Source organism: Podarcis melisellensis (assembly GCF_964234715.1).
Source record: "Podarcis melisellensis genome assembly, chromosome: 1".
NCBI classification, from domain to species: Eukaryota; Metazoa; Chordata; class Lepidosauria; order Squamata; family Lacertidae; genus Podarcis; species Podarcis melisellensis.
The window spans coordinates 104,468,389-104,485,570 of NC_138528.1; the positions used below are offsets into that span (position 1 = coordinate 104,468,389).

At 43.1% G+C, this 17,182-nt stretch overlaps 1 protein-coding gene across 2 annotated transcripts in view; it reads right to left on the bottom strand.

Annotated features, from left to right (window-relative positions):
• ACVR1 (activin A receptor type 1) overlaps window positions 1-17,182 on the bottom strand; it is a 70,587-nt gene that overhangs the window by 12,211 nt on the left and 41,194 nt on the right. For both annotated transcript variants that reach the window (XM_081929194.1, XM_081929195.1), the window contains exons 3-7: window positions 10,267-10,530; window positions 8,375-8,592; window positions 5,523-5,622; window positions 3,783-3,929; window positions 1,973-2,248 (exon numbers count right to left, since the gene is read on the bottom strand). In XM_081929194.1, coding sequence (XP_081785320.1) covers window positions 1,973-2,248; window positions 3,783-3,929; window positions 5,523-5,622; window positions 8,375-8,592; window positions 10,267-10,530 — 1,005 coding nt within the window. The remainder of the gene's footprint in view (window positions 1-1,972; window positions 2,249-3,782; window positions 3,930-5,522; window positions 5,623-8,374; window positions 8,593-10,266; window positions 10,531-17,182) is intronic.

Here is a 17,182-nt window from a genome sequence, read left to right on the forward strand (position 1 = left end):
ATTGCAAACAGAAGAGCTGTGAAGTCAGTGTTGGTCTTTCAGCTCGAGGGGAGCCCACCTGTTACCATTGCCATATATTTTTCAGCTACAAAGTGCCATCGTGTCATGGTTTTGAACCTGAGACCTCCTGCATGGTAAGCACTGGGATATGGCCCTCTCCCCTATACCTACTCTAAGAGATTAGGAAGGCTTTTGTAAAGCAACTCTAAAAAACTCTTTAAAAAAACCAACAACACCCAGTCATAGCAAATCTACGCAGCGACAACACAACACCACTAGACTAGTGTATATGTGGTGGGAATATATTGTGGTCCAGCAGACTGAGTGCTACATAGCCATTATCCTGTTCACACATCTGCTGTAAGGGGGGTGGGGATAAATCTTAACTCCCAAGGTTCAAGGTGAGCTTTTGAGGAAATTGATGGAACCAAAAGTGCGGCGAAGGCTAATGCAAGGACTGCTGTGACCGTAAAAATGGGTCAAATCAAACAAACCTTCCAAAAATAAACCACAGATACATATGGTCACCAGAAAGTAAACACCTTAAAAAAAAATACAGTATGCAAACTACTCTACCCAGTTTGCATTCTGCTCCAATCATCAAATAGCTTAAAATTGAGATATATTACACTACAGCCTTCAAATAGCAGCAATTTTAAGTAAGTAATCTAACAACCACTGAAAAACAAAAGACAGTTTACAGTAAAGCAAAGACCAGACAAACAGACCTTTCATGAGCCCATCCATCAATATAAATATTGCTGGGCAACATGGAGCACTTAAAAGTGAAAACATCTTTACTTTGTATCTCAGATATGCCAATTAAATCTTTGTTGAAGGGGACAACTGTATACAGTAACTAAGCAGCCCCATATAAATTCAAAGGGATTGCAAGATCCATGCATACAAAGTTTTCATAAAGATACTATCCTGCATGGGACAGGGTAATCCAATTGACAGGCTATCATTTGGGCAGTGCAAATAATATATCACACATAAGGTCCCTTGGCTTATTCATAGTTTAGAGTGTCCTGTCTAGATGTGGTGAATACGGGGATTGCCCTTCTGATAGGAGATATAAGAGATTCCATGCTGCATTTTCTTTTTTAATATTAAAACATTTATTCAAAAGTTACAATGAAGCTTTGTCCACTGCCATAGTATCACAGAATGATCACTCCAACCCTCAGTCCTACATGTGATAGTGCCAGTGCAAATCTGCAGTGCGGATGCTTCTATTACCCACAATCCTCATGACCTGGGGTGGTTTTGCTCCCATCTAATGAACAGTGCAGCATGGGAGGGCAAGGCAAGAGTGTGAGCATGACAATCCAAAAGCCAGGTTCATAGGCTCTCCTGCTTCTGCCTTAGAAGTGCCGTAAATCCCTGATGCCTCTATCACAGAATGGCCAACCCACACTTTAATTTAAGCAGTAGGTGGCAGTGTTAAACTGGACCTGGAATGTGTTGGGAAATATCAACCCCAGCAAGACAGAACATCATCCCAAATGATAACAGGCTGGGCTCAAAGGAAGCTATAATCACAGTTGGACCCTTGTCCCAGAGCAGTACCAAGACTCTAAGCTGAAACCTAGAACCACACCTAAGGGCGATGGCAGCGGTAGCAAATACTCTAGCTGCTGTCTTGAAGAGAAAAAATCCTTCATTCATGATGCCACTGGTAGTTCTTCCCCTCCTGATTTTTTATTTACTCCAACACATGTGTCTCTAAAACCATGTATGAAGGATATCCTTTACAGGGCTGTACAAACAACATCAGAAAATAGTATGCAGGATTCCGCAGACAGAAGTGAGACTTAAAAATGATGTGCGCCCTCTAGTGGATGAAGAACAATCCCCCCCCAATCAACTCTTAAATCCAAATAAAGAAAGGTCCTCAAGAATTGCATCGGGTTATTTGAGGACTGCATATTTAAAATGCAAAAAAGAAGGAGAAGGGAAAACCACTCACCTAGGTCTGCTATGCAACACTGTCCGTTTTTCTTAACCAGGATATTTTTACTCTTCAAGTCTCGGTGAGCAATGGCAGGTTTCCCTTGGGTCCCAAATATCTCTATGTGCAAATGTGCAAGGCCACTAGCTATAGACAAGACTATCCGCAGGCAGCTCACTGTGTCGAGCGTCGTGAGTTGCAGATAGTCATACAAAGAGCCCATCTCATGGTAGTGGGTGATTAGCCACAACTGAGTGCTGGAATTCCGAGAGGTCATATCTGAGGCAATAAACCCTGAAAGAAGGAGAAGAAACACCAGGTGAAGGATCAGGGGTTTCCTTCCCCTCACTATCTAAACTCTCTCCAGAATTAGGCCATGCAAGATGCAGGCTGCAGCGTTGTTTTCCTCAGTGTTAAATTCTATCTTTCAAACCCACAATCTTAGCTTGTTGACTGAAAAGGCATAACAGTCTACAAAATGGCAACGCACATACAAGTCCATTACTGTCAATACAGTGGTACCTCGGGTTACATAAGCTTCAGGTTACATACGCTTCAGGTTACAGACTCCGCTAACCCAGAAATAGTGCTTCAGGTTAAGAACTTTGCTTCAGGATGAGAACAGAAATCGTGCTCCGGCAGCATGGCAGTAGCAGAAGGCCCCATTAGCTAAAGTGCTGCTTCAGGTTAAGAACAGTTTCAGGTTAAGTACGGACCTCTGGATCGAATTAAATACTTAACCCGAGGTACCACTGTACTCTGAACCCATGCCTACCAAGGCCTCAGCTGCACTACGCATTTAAAGCAGAATCATAGGTTCCTCCAAAGAATTCTGGGAGCTGTAGTTTGTTAAGGGTGCCATGAGTTGTTACTCCCCCTCACGGAACTACAGTCCTCAGAGTGGCTTAACAGTCAATCCTGCGTCCCAGGGAACTCTGAGAATTGTAGCTCCGTGAGGGGAACAGGGGGACTCTCAGTTCTCTTAACAAACTACAGCTCCCAGAATTCTCTGGGGGAAAGTATGGCTGATTAAAGTGGTACGCTACTGCTTTAAATGTATGGTCTCTTCTGAATGTATGGTCTCTTCTGTATGTACTCCATGGGGATAGGGAACCTCAGACCCACAGGGGCAAGCCACAAACCACAGCTCCTCTGAAGGACAAACCGCACAACAGCCTCATCCTGTGCTCTCCTCAAGTGGTTTCACCTGCCTGGCATGTGTCTTTAAAATGTGATACTTATTGCTTGCCTGGATGGACAGATACGATGCTAGTATATGTATGCACATGTACATGGGAGGCATCTAGAAATTTTTGCATGGGTTGGAATGTACAACATTTAAGAACTGCATCAGTTGTTATGTCTCTGGTCCCAACCAAGCACCAGCATACAGTCCCTAGATGGTTGCCCATGACAGGATGAGGCTGGTGGGCTGGAAAATGTTCCCCATCTCTAGCAAATATAGTCTGTTTTTAACAGTCTGCTTCATCTTATCTGCAATGGAAATGTGTACTGAAATGACATAATGCTTAATACATAGGATTACACAGAGGTATACTTAAAAACATTTTTATCATGGTGCACATATGGTATTTGGTCGGTGGGGGAATCATGCTCATGAGTATGGTTTTGCTAACAGAAAACCGAATGCAAGGATATATTTCTGCAGGAGTCAAGTTTTTCTTGATTAAGGTGGATAAAAACTTAGTTAAAAGGGGATGGAGAAAGCCTTGCACTACAGCGTTCAGCAGACTCAGGGTCCAGGTCTTTTTTAATGCTCCCCACGCCCTTATCTGTATACAAAAGCCATTAAGAAAATATCGCTCACCTAAAATGTTTTCGTGTCTCAGCAACACAGTATTGTACAATTCCGTTTCCCTGAACCAGGACTTTTCGTCTCGGGAAGAAAATATCTTTACTGCAACATTTTCTCCTTGCCACTGTCCTCTCCAGACCTCACCGTATCGACCTTTCCCTAGAACAGGCAAACAGATACATGAGGTTTGAGCAGCAGTCTTCATTAAGCAAATAGTAGGATGGTTCCAGGCTAGACCAGAGCAGAGACTTGAAACTAAATCAACATTTTAAGGCACTTTAAAAACAAACCGTTCATGGTCCTCAGGCTCCAAGGCAAGAGATTCTCACTTCAGGATGTAGTTGGGTGGAGAGAAAACATAGCAAAGACTTTGGCCAAATATTACCAATAACGGAAGTTTTAAGACCAACTTCAGAGGCACATGGCTCTGAGATCAATTGAAGCCTTTTTCGTGGTGGCCCCTCTTCTGTACAATTTCCTTCCAAGGGCTATATGGCTGACTCCTTTGGTTCAGAGGTTTACAGAAAGTTTTTTTTTTAATACCCACTTGTTTTCCTTGGCTTTTAATGAAATGCTTCATTTTAGAGGAGCTAATTGGGTGTTTTCTTTTGTTTTTCTTACAGGTGTTGATTGTATACAGTACATTTAAACCAGCTGTACCGTTGCAATTTTTATGTTTCCGTGTTTGTTTAACAAAACTGTGCATTTGTTATTAACGGAAGCAGCTTTGGGGAAGCTATAGGCTTGACAGCTAGCTCAGAAACATCTGAAATAAATAAATCCCTGGCTGTACTTCCCATATCTTTCTATTTCAGCAAGCAGGCACCAGCAGTTACTAAAGGCTTGGAGCACTGGGAATGCTGATATCAGTTCCACCAATATCCCGCCATAGGAACTTTGAAGATTCGGAGAACAGATTCAGGTGTGTGTTAACTGTGTGGCTGCTTTTGGAAGTTGAATCTCATATGCCTTATATTCTTGCCATTGGCCCACAGTACTGCCTACCCTCCAGGTGTTAACCAAGTGGAGCTGCCATCCCCCCTCATCCCCAGCCCTTGTATTGAAAATAATTCAACAGGTGAGGTCAAAGATTGGAAACTGTGGGCAAATGTATGCACAGTACACACTCCACCACTGAGCAGGGGAGACTTGCTAACTGATTTACACATGAAAATAGCATTGCCTGTTTGCCACGTAGGAAGCAAAAGACATAATAACAGTAATAATGCATTGATGTATGTGGTAAATGAAGGGGACACAGTAGAAGGGAGCAGTACGTGAGCTGGACACTGGGGACCCTGGGTTCAACCCAAGCAGACTAAAATAAGCTTAATTCAACACAGTGCCACCTGCTTTCCTTGGCAGCTACACACGACTGACGCTGGTCTCTCGTTTCTTTACCTCGCCTTTGGCACATGTTCATCAGCAACAGGTGTAATCCAGGGTAACAGGACACATGACACCTTTGAGGCTCTTGGCGTTACACAGAAGGGACTTCCTGTCCAAAGATTCCACTCAATACAGACCAGCCGCTTAACCATTTGGCCTCTCTTTGAAACACAGACACACCGTTTTTTAAAAGTGCGATCCTATACATCTCTATTCAGAAGTAAACCCTTTTTGAGTTTAATGGGACTTACTTCCAGGTAGATGTGTACAGGATCGCACCCTTCTCCACAGCACGCACTCATACGTGCACACAACACAGAGGAAGCCTCAGGGCCCTGTCCCAGGTAGAATAAGATTACTAACCCACACACTCCAACAGCGTAATCTGCCGGGCCACCGTTCTTTGTACCAGGAAAGGAAGGCCAGAGCCACTTCCAGATGTACAGGTATGGTCCAACAAGTCCTGTGTGAAAAAGAAGACCACATGTTTGGAACCAGAATTGAAATGGAACAGAAGTTGGCATTCTGCCGCCTCCCTCCCTTCAATTCATTTTATTGAAGGCATTTTTCTTCCATTTACATTGCACAAAGGGACCTATTTGTCTGCCGTTTGGAAGGCTTAATCCACTTTGCAATGGCCTCTGTACCTGTAAATTGCATCCACTTTGGCCCAAAGGGAAGGGAGGGATATAGCTGTTTTCATAGTGAATGGAGAGCACGTAGTTTTGTTTGTACTGAGCAGCTTGGAACATGAATTACAGATCAAATGTGAGAGAGCACGGAAATTAATTGCAAATTAAAAAATGCACAGAAACAGATACAAGGTGGATCTACAATTTGCTCCCTGGTTTTCTGCACCAAAAAAGGGAACTCTTCCTGCTAGGGAACGGTAGGCTAATAACTCCCGACCTTCCAAAACAGTAATCTACATTACTTTGAAATTATAGTATAGTTGATATATATTTTTAAAAGACATCGACCATCCAAACCAGTAAGAGGCTGAACTCCAGGGGTTACTGAAAACATGTATGATGGGGGGAAAGTACATATAGGCTGTGTGAACACATGCTAACAGAAGACCCCTTCAGGCATTGCAATGAAGAGTTCAAGTAACACATGGGTGGGGCATTGGGGAGACAATTACCAACTATTAAGAGAGAAAGTGTCTGCAGCAGGGAGTCTTCAGTACAGGTTTTCCTGGGTTCTAAAAAGGCACAAGAAGCCTCCACTGGGATAGCTCTGTCGGTACAGCATGAGACTCCCAATCTCAAGGTTGTGGGTTTGAGCCCACACTGGGCAAACCATTCCTGCGTTGCAGGGGGTTGGACTAGAATGACCCTCGTGGTCCCTTCCAATTCCACAGTTCCATGATTCTATGAACATGCACAAGAAGCAGAAGGTTCTCCAACACAGACCTTTGAAGGAGGACGCGGGGGAGCAGAGCTTGGCACACTCACCCCCTGCTGGCCCCTCCTCCACCTCAAGTGGGTTTTTTCTTTATTGTAATGCAAATCTTCATTGTAATGCCTGGAAGCTTTTGTGACTGGCTTAATGCAGAGATTACTGAAATGTAATCCCCTTCTAACTGTCTATTCAGGTTTTAATGCAGTTTATCACCCAATTTGGAGAACTGCTCCTACTCAGCAGAGTTTTATATAATTTATGCCACTGGGGGAAGGTGGGGGCGGACTGATGTTCCCTCTTGGTTGGGAAGCTCATCTTTTTATAACTAGTTTATTAGAACTGTGGCATTTTGGAGTGGTGACTTCATCAAAAATGTGGGGGGGGGGGGAGATATGAAGTTCAATAAACACTGCTTTAATTAATAATTATAATTACATCATTATCATTATTTTTATTAGACTCACCCTTAAGCAAAAACACGTGTAAGAGTCCCTAAAAGGAATGCCACCCTTAGATACTGAACTTTTAATAGGATTTGATAGAGCAGTGAAAATAGAACCGTTTACAGCTACATGCCTACGCACAGTGACCAAGGAATAAGTCCCATTTAACTCAACACAGCTTATTTCTGAAAATAAATATACAGGGTTACAACTGTTAAAGCTCAAAGAGGTTACTGAAATTTGACTGCTTAGAAACTTCCTGTTTTGGGCTTAAGCACTGAGCAGAAAATAAAGTGTGTGTGTGTGTGTGTGTGTGTGTGTGTACACAGCTTTGATATAGAGGTACACACCTTTGATATAGAGATATTAGCAAGTGCCATTAACTCAACAGGAAAAGGATTTGTATATTCTACTACAATCTTGTCCTGAAAAATGCATTTTAAATCACTCAGGTATAACCACAAGGTGGCAGCAAAACAATTTATATGTTGAGTTTTAAAGCATTTACCAAAGGAATGATGGATATCCTACTGATCCTGCCTTCAAAATATATAGTCATACCTCTAGCTGCGTTAGGTTCAGGTTGCGGATTTTCGGGTTGCGAGCGCGGCAAACCCAGAAGTGTATACTTCCGGGTTTCGCCATGTGCGCATGTGCAGAAGGGTTCTGCGTGCTTCATGCATGCGCAGGAGAGCTCTACTGTGTCAGGTGCAGAAGCAGCGCTCTACTTAATTTTCGGGGTGTGAACAGCACCCTGGAACGGATTGCGTCCGTAAGTCGAGGTATCGCTTGTACAGCAGTCTTGAGGCCCTTGCGCCATGCCAACACTAATATGTGTTCATGCTATCAACTGTATAAACACACCACTTGCACATTGTGGTTAACTCACTTCTAATAAAAGCACCAGAAGACATAAAAGAATGAATGAGCTCAATCATCAGACTTCCTCCCTGTGTCATAATTCTCCCAGTGAAGCTGAACGTCTCAGACCCCTCTGCTGAGAATCAGAATCAGAAATGGGGAGTGCGCTCACGTCCTGTTTGCAGGATACCCATAGGTATTGGTTGGCCGCTGTGAGAACAGGACAGTGGGCTGGACAAGGTTTTGTCTTGAGCCAACAGGGATCTTCTTAAGCAAGCATTAAAAATAATCCACAGAAGGTGGTGGTGGGAACAGAATTCAGCTCCTAATGACATTTTAGTTTTTAAAAGAGTGGGCAATGCCTACTCCAAGCTTATAAAAAGGTAGTTGGAGAAGGAGACTGTATGTAGTGTTCATATTTCACAAGTAACATTTTTGGCAGTCTGATCAAAAAATAAAAACAGCAGAATGCTTTCATAGGAATAACAGCAGACAAGATTTACTTACTGCCAGGGTGCTGTCACCAACATTTGATGCTATGAGTCCCTCAATGGTTCCATATTCTGGATCCCTTGAATTGAGCCTTTCCATATGGTACTGTTTCACTTTTCGGATGATCAGCAACGTCACTGCAGAAAATATCAGGAGCGCCAGAACTGATGCTACGACAAATATGATAAGCGTTTCCGTGGTGTAACCCACAGCTTCCCCTTGAAGTGGGTGCCCTTCACATAAAAACAAAAAGAAAGAACAGAAGGTAAGTCAAATCTTAAATGCTGGGAATTTTGACAAAAGTCCATTGAAAAGAAGATAGAAGGACATTTGTTTGTGTACATTTACTGCAAATCCTTATTTTAAAAAACCCAACACAATTTAAATGGAGAATTCAGCTGTCTCAGAAGGACTCAGTGTGCTGAAGAAGGCTTTGGGGAGGAGGGAGACTTGGCACCTGGCTATCAAAAAAATGAGAAGCTATAACCTAGAAGTGTGAAATCTTTCTTTCCAGCTCTGGTGTTAACTCCAATATCTGGTAGACTCTTAAAAACAGCCCAGCAGGCTAAATGGGAACCCAGCTGGAGCTCTTGAACTTTGTGAGGCCAGCTCTTCCATGGAGACTTGCATTTTGTGCTCTGACGGAATACAATACTCTATATTCCTTATTTTTAATTACCGTATGTATTTATTTTCTTACAATTAAATTCTCCTTTCTGACATAATGGAAGTCCACATGGATTCCAACCGATCACCCATCCAGGCTAGGTCTGAACCTACCAAGCTTTCCTCAAACAACTGGAAGCTGATGGTCCCACTGGTACCTCACAACGTGCCTCTTTTTTAGGGCCTTTCTGCACTTATCATTTCTAAGTGGTACAACTGCTCTTTGAGTTAATGCTTTCAAGAGTGAATTTGGAGCTGACTGCCTGCATCTCTGGTCACATGTCATTGCTATTAGAGAGCGAGCGTACGGTTTTCTTCTCCACACTAATGGTGAGTTGTGCCTGAACTGAGAAAAGTTCCAGGGTTGTGGTCACACCCCTTAAGGACCTTATGTGGTAGCAACTATACCACTATGAATAGGAAGTGTAGAAGGGCCTTTCCACTTGTATCCTACCTGGTTTGTTACATTCATAGTCCCACCAACTTCCATCTCATCTTCGGTTTTTAGATTTCAGTACTCTTTGTAGAGTATAAACTACTCCTGGTTCCTGTGGGGAGCAGTTTTGTATCTGTGGAATCCCCCTGTGTTTTATAAAACCCTGATTTTTCCAGTGTGGAGTGTCTCCACAGATACAGAAGCTTCTTGCTTCAAGAACTCTCCAACTTGAGAGGCAAGATCTAGAACACTAATTCCTGCCACACCCCTCACATGTCCACTTACCCCTATCTGTAACGCCTGGAGAGGCCTATACACTTGCCTCTCACACAGAGATTGAGGTCCTTAATTTTCCACATCATCACTATTGGTCAATATGCTTCCACACACCATGGCCAACCTTTCCTCCCTTCTCTTTCATGTGCAGTGGTACCTCGGGTTACAGATGCTTCAGGTTACAGACACTTCAGGTTACAGACTCCGCTAACCCAGAAATAGTACCTCGGGTTAAGAACTTTGCTTCAGGATGAAAACAGAAATCGCGTGGCGGCAGTGGGAGGCCTCATTAGCTAAAGTGGTGCTTCAGGTTAAGAACAGTTTCAGGTTAAGAACGGACCTCCAGAACGAATTAAGTTCTTAACCTGAGGTACCACTGTATTCCATTTCCGGAGATGTCACACACGTTCCAAGGCCACAGATCTCATAACATTATAGACCTCAAGTCAAAGACATTGAACTTATTATAAGACACGCTTTGTTAATAATATGAAATTTGTTTCTGGAAGCCAGAGAATAAGACTTTCACCTTTCGTCGGCAGCTGTGCTGTGATGTTCATATTACACAGGTTACCCTGACAGCATTCGACCGCTTGATCAGGGGAAGGAGGTGTTTTACATGTCATTTTCCCTTGTTCGTAGACTTGGAAGCAGCCCTTCTGATACACTTTAGCGCCATTGTTGATGCTCAAAGAGGCAAAGCACTGGTGGCCTCTGCAGCGGTCGCCATTCACACATGACGTGCCTTCACACACACAGTCGTAGTTAATCAAGGTAGGTTTGTGCTCTTCATCTGCATGGGGGAAGAAGGAAGGAAAACACCAATTCATTAGGTGACTTATACACGTAACAAATGAATTATGATTTTTTGAAAAATAAAAATTAATAAAAATTAGTTTGGTTCAGTGGCTCTGCCAACTTTTGGCTCATGGAGTAGAATCGTAGAATTGAAAGGGACCCCTGAGGGGCATCTAGTCCAACCCCCTGCAATTCAGGAATCACGGCATGTGGTTCTCCATTCAGTTTAAAACCATACCAGTCCCTGCTAAGCTTTGCAAATGTGCCAGCAGTTTTATTGATGCACCACTAGGACGAGAATGAGAAGAAACTGCAAGCTCATCAACATTTCACACTACAAAGAAGGCTGGTGCATTCTGATGACTTTATGCTTTTGAGTGTGTAAATCAAACATTTGGGGGTGGGGTTGTCTCTTCACAATGGGTGATATTTGTACACAAAACTGAATGGAGCTCAACAGCAACTAATACAAATTGCCACAAAGTCTTTATTTCCAAAGATTACAAATACCTTTTTAACAACTTCCAAGAGTTGGGAAGTGCACTCTGGAAAGTTTTGAGCAAACCAAAAAGACCTCGGCATCTCTAAAATGCTCCCTCCCCCCGAAATATGCATGCCCCCACTCTTTAGGGAAGGGATGAGAAACCTTTTGGACTCCCTAGGCAAGTTCCTTACAGGATTGGCCTCGCAGCCGAAACTGACAGGTGAGTGGAGGCACCCAACTGTCAATCACTTCACATTACATTGACATCAGATGAAAGATGCTTTGAAGTCCCAAAGTTGAGCTTTCAAAGCACCTTGAAAGGTGCTGCCAAAACAAAAGTGTTTTCCCCTCCATTTGTTTTACCAAGGGATTCCAAAGCAAGCCCCTTCCTGAATCAGTTGAGAGGTAGGGGTTAAATTCTGCTCTGATGACTAGGAAGCAGTAGACCCAGCCAAAACCAGATTTCACCCCACCAACCAACTGATGCTATATGTGGTTTGTGAGAAATGGCCTTGCAGGCCAACTTGGGGCACCCTGGAGGGGTCAAAATTGGCCCACAGGACAGAGGTTAAGGAGAAGTCCCGAAAACTCTTTTATTCTGGTTTTTGGCTTCACTGAGGTGCTGTTATGGCCATTTAAAAATAACTGTTCTATTGGCTGACATTTTTATGTTAACTGTTTTTACTGCCATTTTAAAACCTTGGGGTGTTATCCAACTAAGTCAGAATAGGCACCATGGAATCAATGAATTTAAGTAACTTAAGCTCATTTATTTCAATGGGTCCACTCTCAGTATGACTAGTATTGGATATCACCCTTGAATTTTAATGTAGTATTTTATTGATTTGTTGTAACCTTCTCTGGAAGAGTATACACTCTAAATGGCAGGCTAGAAACCCATTAAATAGTAATAAATAATACATAGCCACTCAGAATCTCTCTATCCTATAAAGGTGTCAACGTTGCTGATGTAAAACCTAATTACCCAATCACATTAGGCCTATTCTCTAGACTGCATCCCACACATCTTGTCAATTCAGATGACATGCAAACCATTGATTTGAATCCAATTTCAAACCATAGTTTATGATTCTGGTTTGCCATCCACGCACAAACTGTGGTTTGTCAATTCAGACCCCTTTCCTTAACTGCGGTTTTCAACATCATCTGAAGTACGCTATTTGTGCAAAACTCTAATGGCCAGCACAACACACAGAGGCTAGGACTTGCCGATCAGAAGGTTGGCAGTTCGAATCCCCGTGACGGGGTGAGCTCCCGTTGCTCGGTGCCTGCTCCTGACAACCTAGCAGTTTGAAGGCACGTCAAAAGTGCAAGTAGATAAATAGGTACCGCTCCGGCAGGAAGGCAAACGGCATTTCCGTGCACTGCTCTGGTTCGCCAGAAGTGGCTTAGTCATGCTGGCCACATGACCCAGAAGCTGAACGCCGGCTCCCTCGGCCAATAAAGTGAGATGAGCGCTGCAACCCCAGAGTAGGCCACGACTGGGCCTAATGGTCAGGGGTCCCTTTACCTTTTACTAATAGCCAGCACAACACACTGCCTACAGGAGATTTTATGCTTCTATGCTCTTCCTTTCTAGTACAGATGTTCCTGAGAAAGCAGTGCTCAATCCTATCATAGCAGTTTGCATCTGGAAAGCAGCCAATCTATCACTTATCACTTTTGCAACAGGCTAAAAAGGCAGTAGCAGTCAATTGTTACACAAGAGAATGCATGTGTATACAACAAATACTCCACCCAAAGGATAAACCAAAATCTTATCTTTTTTTATAACTATTTCAGGAGGAAAGCAAAGTTTGCTAGTTTTTATGCAAGCAACCAGCCCGAACACATCTAGCAGAAGTGGATTTTCCAATAGAGTATGGTTGAGGAGTCACTGCTTTTAAAAATGTACAGACTGTATTACAAATTAATTAAGAATCACACAGAACAGAGAGAAGCAAAACAATATCCAGGTGTGCTTTGGTCAGTTTTCAACACAAATCTCACCTTTGCATACCAGGCAGATCTTTTCATTCATTAGCAGTCCTATAGACTCCCAACCAGCTCTTATTTGTATTTATTCATTAATATATAGCTTTAAATCTGATCTAATATATGTACACATTGGGAAAGATTATGATGCCGCCTGAAAGGGACACAGTGTTCCCTTAAACTTTCCAGGACACACCAGCTGCTCTAAAATCATTAATCTTACCATTTGGGGTATGTGTGTGTTTTCGTGTGTATGTGTGCACACATGCTAGGTATGGTTGCACCTTCAACAGGTTTGTGTGTGAACATGGATAGAAGACATAAGATGAAGTGCATGCTCCCTGTGACACCATCCCCTTTTGGCCATTCTACTGGCATATAGTCACCAGCAGAATGGCTCCTCTATCCACAGTATCTGGCATGTTCTACCAGGTTATATTCCATGTAGGCAGCATAGCTTGACGTCCAGTGGCATAGCGGGGCTTCCACTACAGCTCAGGGATGTGGAATCAGTGGCCTTGTGCTGTTGGACTGCAACTCCCATCATCCCTGATCACTTGCCATGCTGGTTGGGGCTGATGGGAACTGGAGTCCAGCATCATATGCCAGGCTACAAGGTGCCACCATCAATAACAGAGTCTCTTAGCCAAAAGGATCTCCAGGATTATGCCCTAAAGCTCCAGCTGTTAAATTCTTTCAGCCACTGTTCAATACCTCGCAAGATCAGTTGCCACACCAACCAAGGCACATAACTAGCCTTCTAAAAATTTTTTTGTAGTTTTTTAAACACAGAGAGACACATATATCACATTTGGAAAACGTTGAGAATATTGCTGGAAGCGAAACAGATATTTAGCACAGTTATATTTTTATATAACAAAATGATTGAGCATCCTCTGGAAATGGTGAAAGGAAAGCCATTCAAGTCAACTTGTCTTGTTAGCAAAGCAAAGCAATTTCTTTCTTTCTTCTTTTTCAATCTAGCTTTAAAAGCAGCCATACTGGCTTAAACAGGAGGGGGGAAATAGCATATGGTCACTAAGCAAAACAAAGCTAATTGCACAAAGCAGCATCTAAAAATAATTCACAGTATGGACCCTGGTTTTCAGTTCCAGCACAGGTTTTATATTCGAGTATACAGCCTGTAATTCAAATGGGCTGTTGTTGTTTTCTTTAACGGCAGTTCTACCACCACCAATCATTCCAAAACACTTTTCATCTAGAGAAAGGCACACCCCCACCCCATTTCAATACACAAATTGGAATATCCATCTCAGGTTGGGGAGTAATTAGAACACAGTTCAGGCATTCACATGATCTAAGTCTTTTCATCATAACTGAATTCATGTGCAATGGATCAGGTATTGATAACTGGGGAGGAGAGGGGGAAATGGGTCTGATCTAGCCATAGAAAATTCTGGCCATCTAACAACTTCTTCTAACCATTAGATCTGGATTGGTGTCTGAATGCAGTGGTGGGTAGGATGAGGATAAACAACCCCAGGATTGCAAGCATTTATGCATTAAATACAAATTATTCATTTGGGAGAGATTGAGCTACAGTCATCAGTTTATTATAAAATACTGTTCCTAACATTGTCTTGAGACCTGCAACCATTGGCCAAAGTTCAGGCAAGGAGACTTTTGGGAAGACTGGTGGCACACCACCAAAAACCCAATTCCTTCCTGCAAACCCATCCTTGGGAACATACATTTCAGATTAAGTGGCTCCTGGATGGAACACCTAGGCGAGGGAATGGCATCACAGCAGACCAATGCAACCACACTCATTTCCCACTCCCAGGCTTAGGAGGCTGCTGCCACACAGCAAGGTAGATGGGCACAACCACTTTGTCTCTGTTATAACTTTGCATTTTATGAAGGATATAACAATTTCTGAACAGGAAATGCATTCACCAATGGTAAGAGGAGCCCTGCCAGATCAGACCAACATCCTCTCTTAGCCCAGCATCCTGCTCGCCATCGTGGCTGATCCAACGCCAAACGGGAAGCTCACAAACAGGAATTGATGGCAATGATCTTAACATAACCATAACGAACCATTAGATAATGACATTTCCCCCCACCCTTTGGTCTTGGCCCTCAGCACCTTGGCCAGCCATCCAGACCAAAGGTGCACAAAAGCTGCCGAAACATCTACCCACAATAGAACCATTGTGATCTTTCAAGGCCAATTTTCTCTTGATAACAAAACAAATTTTCACATTAAAAAAAATTCATATGTTAACTTCCACAGGATATTTCTGATTCCTTAGGATTAGGGTAAACCTTCTTCTCTCCCCGCCCATTTATTTGACGGTGAAGTTCAAACACACCGTCTGGGAGATTCTTCTTTTACAGATTAAAACGGTAAAGGTAAAGGGACCCCTGACCATTAGGTCCAGTTGTGACCGACTCTGGGGTTGCGGCGCTCCTCTCGCTTTATTGGCCGAGGGAGCCGGCGTACAGCTTCCGGGTCATGTGGCCAGCATGACTAAGCCGCTTCTGGCAAACCAGAGCAGCTCACGGAAACGCTGTTTACCTTCCCGCTGGAGCGGTACCTATTTATCTACTTGCACTTTGACGTGCTTTCGAACTGCTAGGTTGGCAGTAGCAGGGACCAAGCAATGGGAGCTCACCCCGTCACAGGGATTCAAACCGCCAACCTTCTGATCGGCAAGTCCTAGGCTCTGTGGTTTAACCCACAGCACCACCCATGTCCCTATTAAAAGGGTACAACAGGCCTAATCCAAATTAGGCAGGACTTTCTACTCTGCTTTGTCACTATTCCCTAACTGGGAACTCTTTTTACATTCAGTAAATACACAGCAAAAACAAGAGTGTGTGCCAAGACAAAAAATGAACGTAAGCAAAAAGGATAAGTTTTTAAAGTGTGCATGAATGCTACAAGCTGTGTCATAGCATAACTGCTAGGGTAATAGGGCTTTGCAATGTCCACTGTGTAATTTTGTGTGCCATTTATTAGTTGAGATGCTGGGTCAAGACAAGTTATGTGGCTGTTTGAGTTACCACATTCCAAAGAGTAGTGGCATGAAAATCACAAGTGGAAACCAGTAGCCATTACAGCTTCCTGCCACCATGTTAAAGACCAGGTGTTCTTTAAAAAATAAAAAAGGAAGGGAGGAAAGGACCACTCCACACATTTAAAGCACTATATTCATGGACAGTCCATCAATCTTTACCAGACCAGACAAACAGCAGCAGTAACAGCAACATATACTACATCGGCACCAAGGTGTAAGGTGTAATATTCATGGAGAAACCTGGGAAATGTAGTTCCAGTTCTGCTGACCACACAGAGGTTAGGCTTCTGGTAGCCTTAACAAACTATAGTTCCCAGGGTTATCCATTACTGTGGTATAATAGTGCTTTAAATGTGTGGCGTGGATGTAACCAAGTAGACTATGTCCCAAATAGGGCTGTATGGTAAATAAGTGCCTATATGGACAAAAGCAAGTTAAGAAGAACTCTTGCACACTATAAATATATTTGAGGTCACTTCATTATTTCACCCTGCCTATGAGAACAAGAAAGTTCAACAACCCAGTCTTAAAAGGATATATAGTGGTACCTTGGGTTACATACGCTTCAGGTTACACACTCCGCTAACCCAGAAATAGTGCTTCAGGTTAAGAACTTTGCTTCAGGATAAGAACAGAAATTGTGCTCCGGCGGCATGGCAGCAGCAGGAGGCCTTATTAGCTAAAGTGGTGCATCAGGTTAAGAACAGTTTCAGGTTAAGAACGGACCTCCGGAACGAATTAAGTACTTAATCCGATGTACCACTGTAACTTAAGTAAATGAACAAGGCAAGAGCGCATAGGCCATGGTTATGTTGCAAGGCCCAAGGTCAAGATGTCAACAAAGGAAGTGTGTGGGAGGGGGGTGAACTCTGTAAAATGTCATGGATTGTTCCACTATCCCCCAGTTTATTCAGAACAGACATAAATTTCCTCCCTGTGCACAGAATGCACTTCTTAGAAAACACCCGCACAAACATCTGCTTGCTTGCAAATGGAAAGAAAGAGATAAAGGACAAGGCCAGGGCAGTCTCCTCAATAGTCTAGTTTTCTAAGAAGTTGATAAGGGCACTTCCACACAAAAGCAATTGCTACGTACATCCTGGGAAGCTACAAGTCCTAGATAT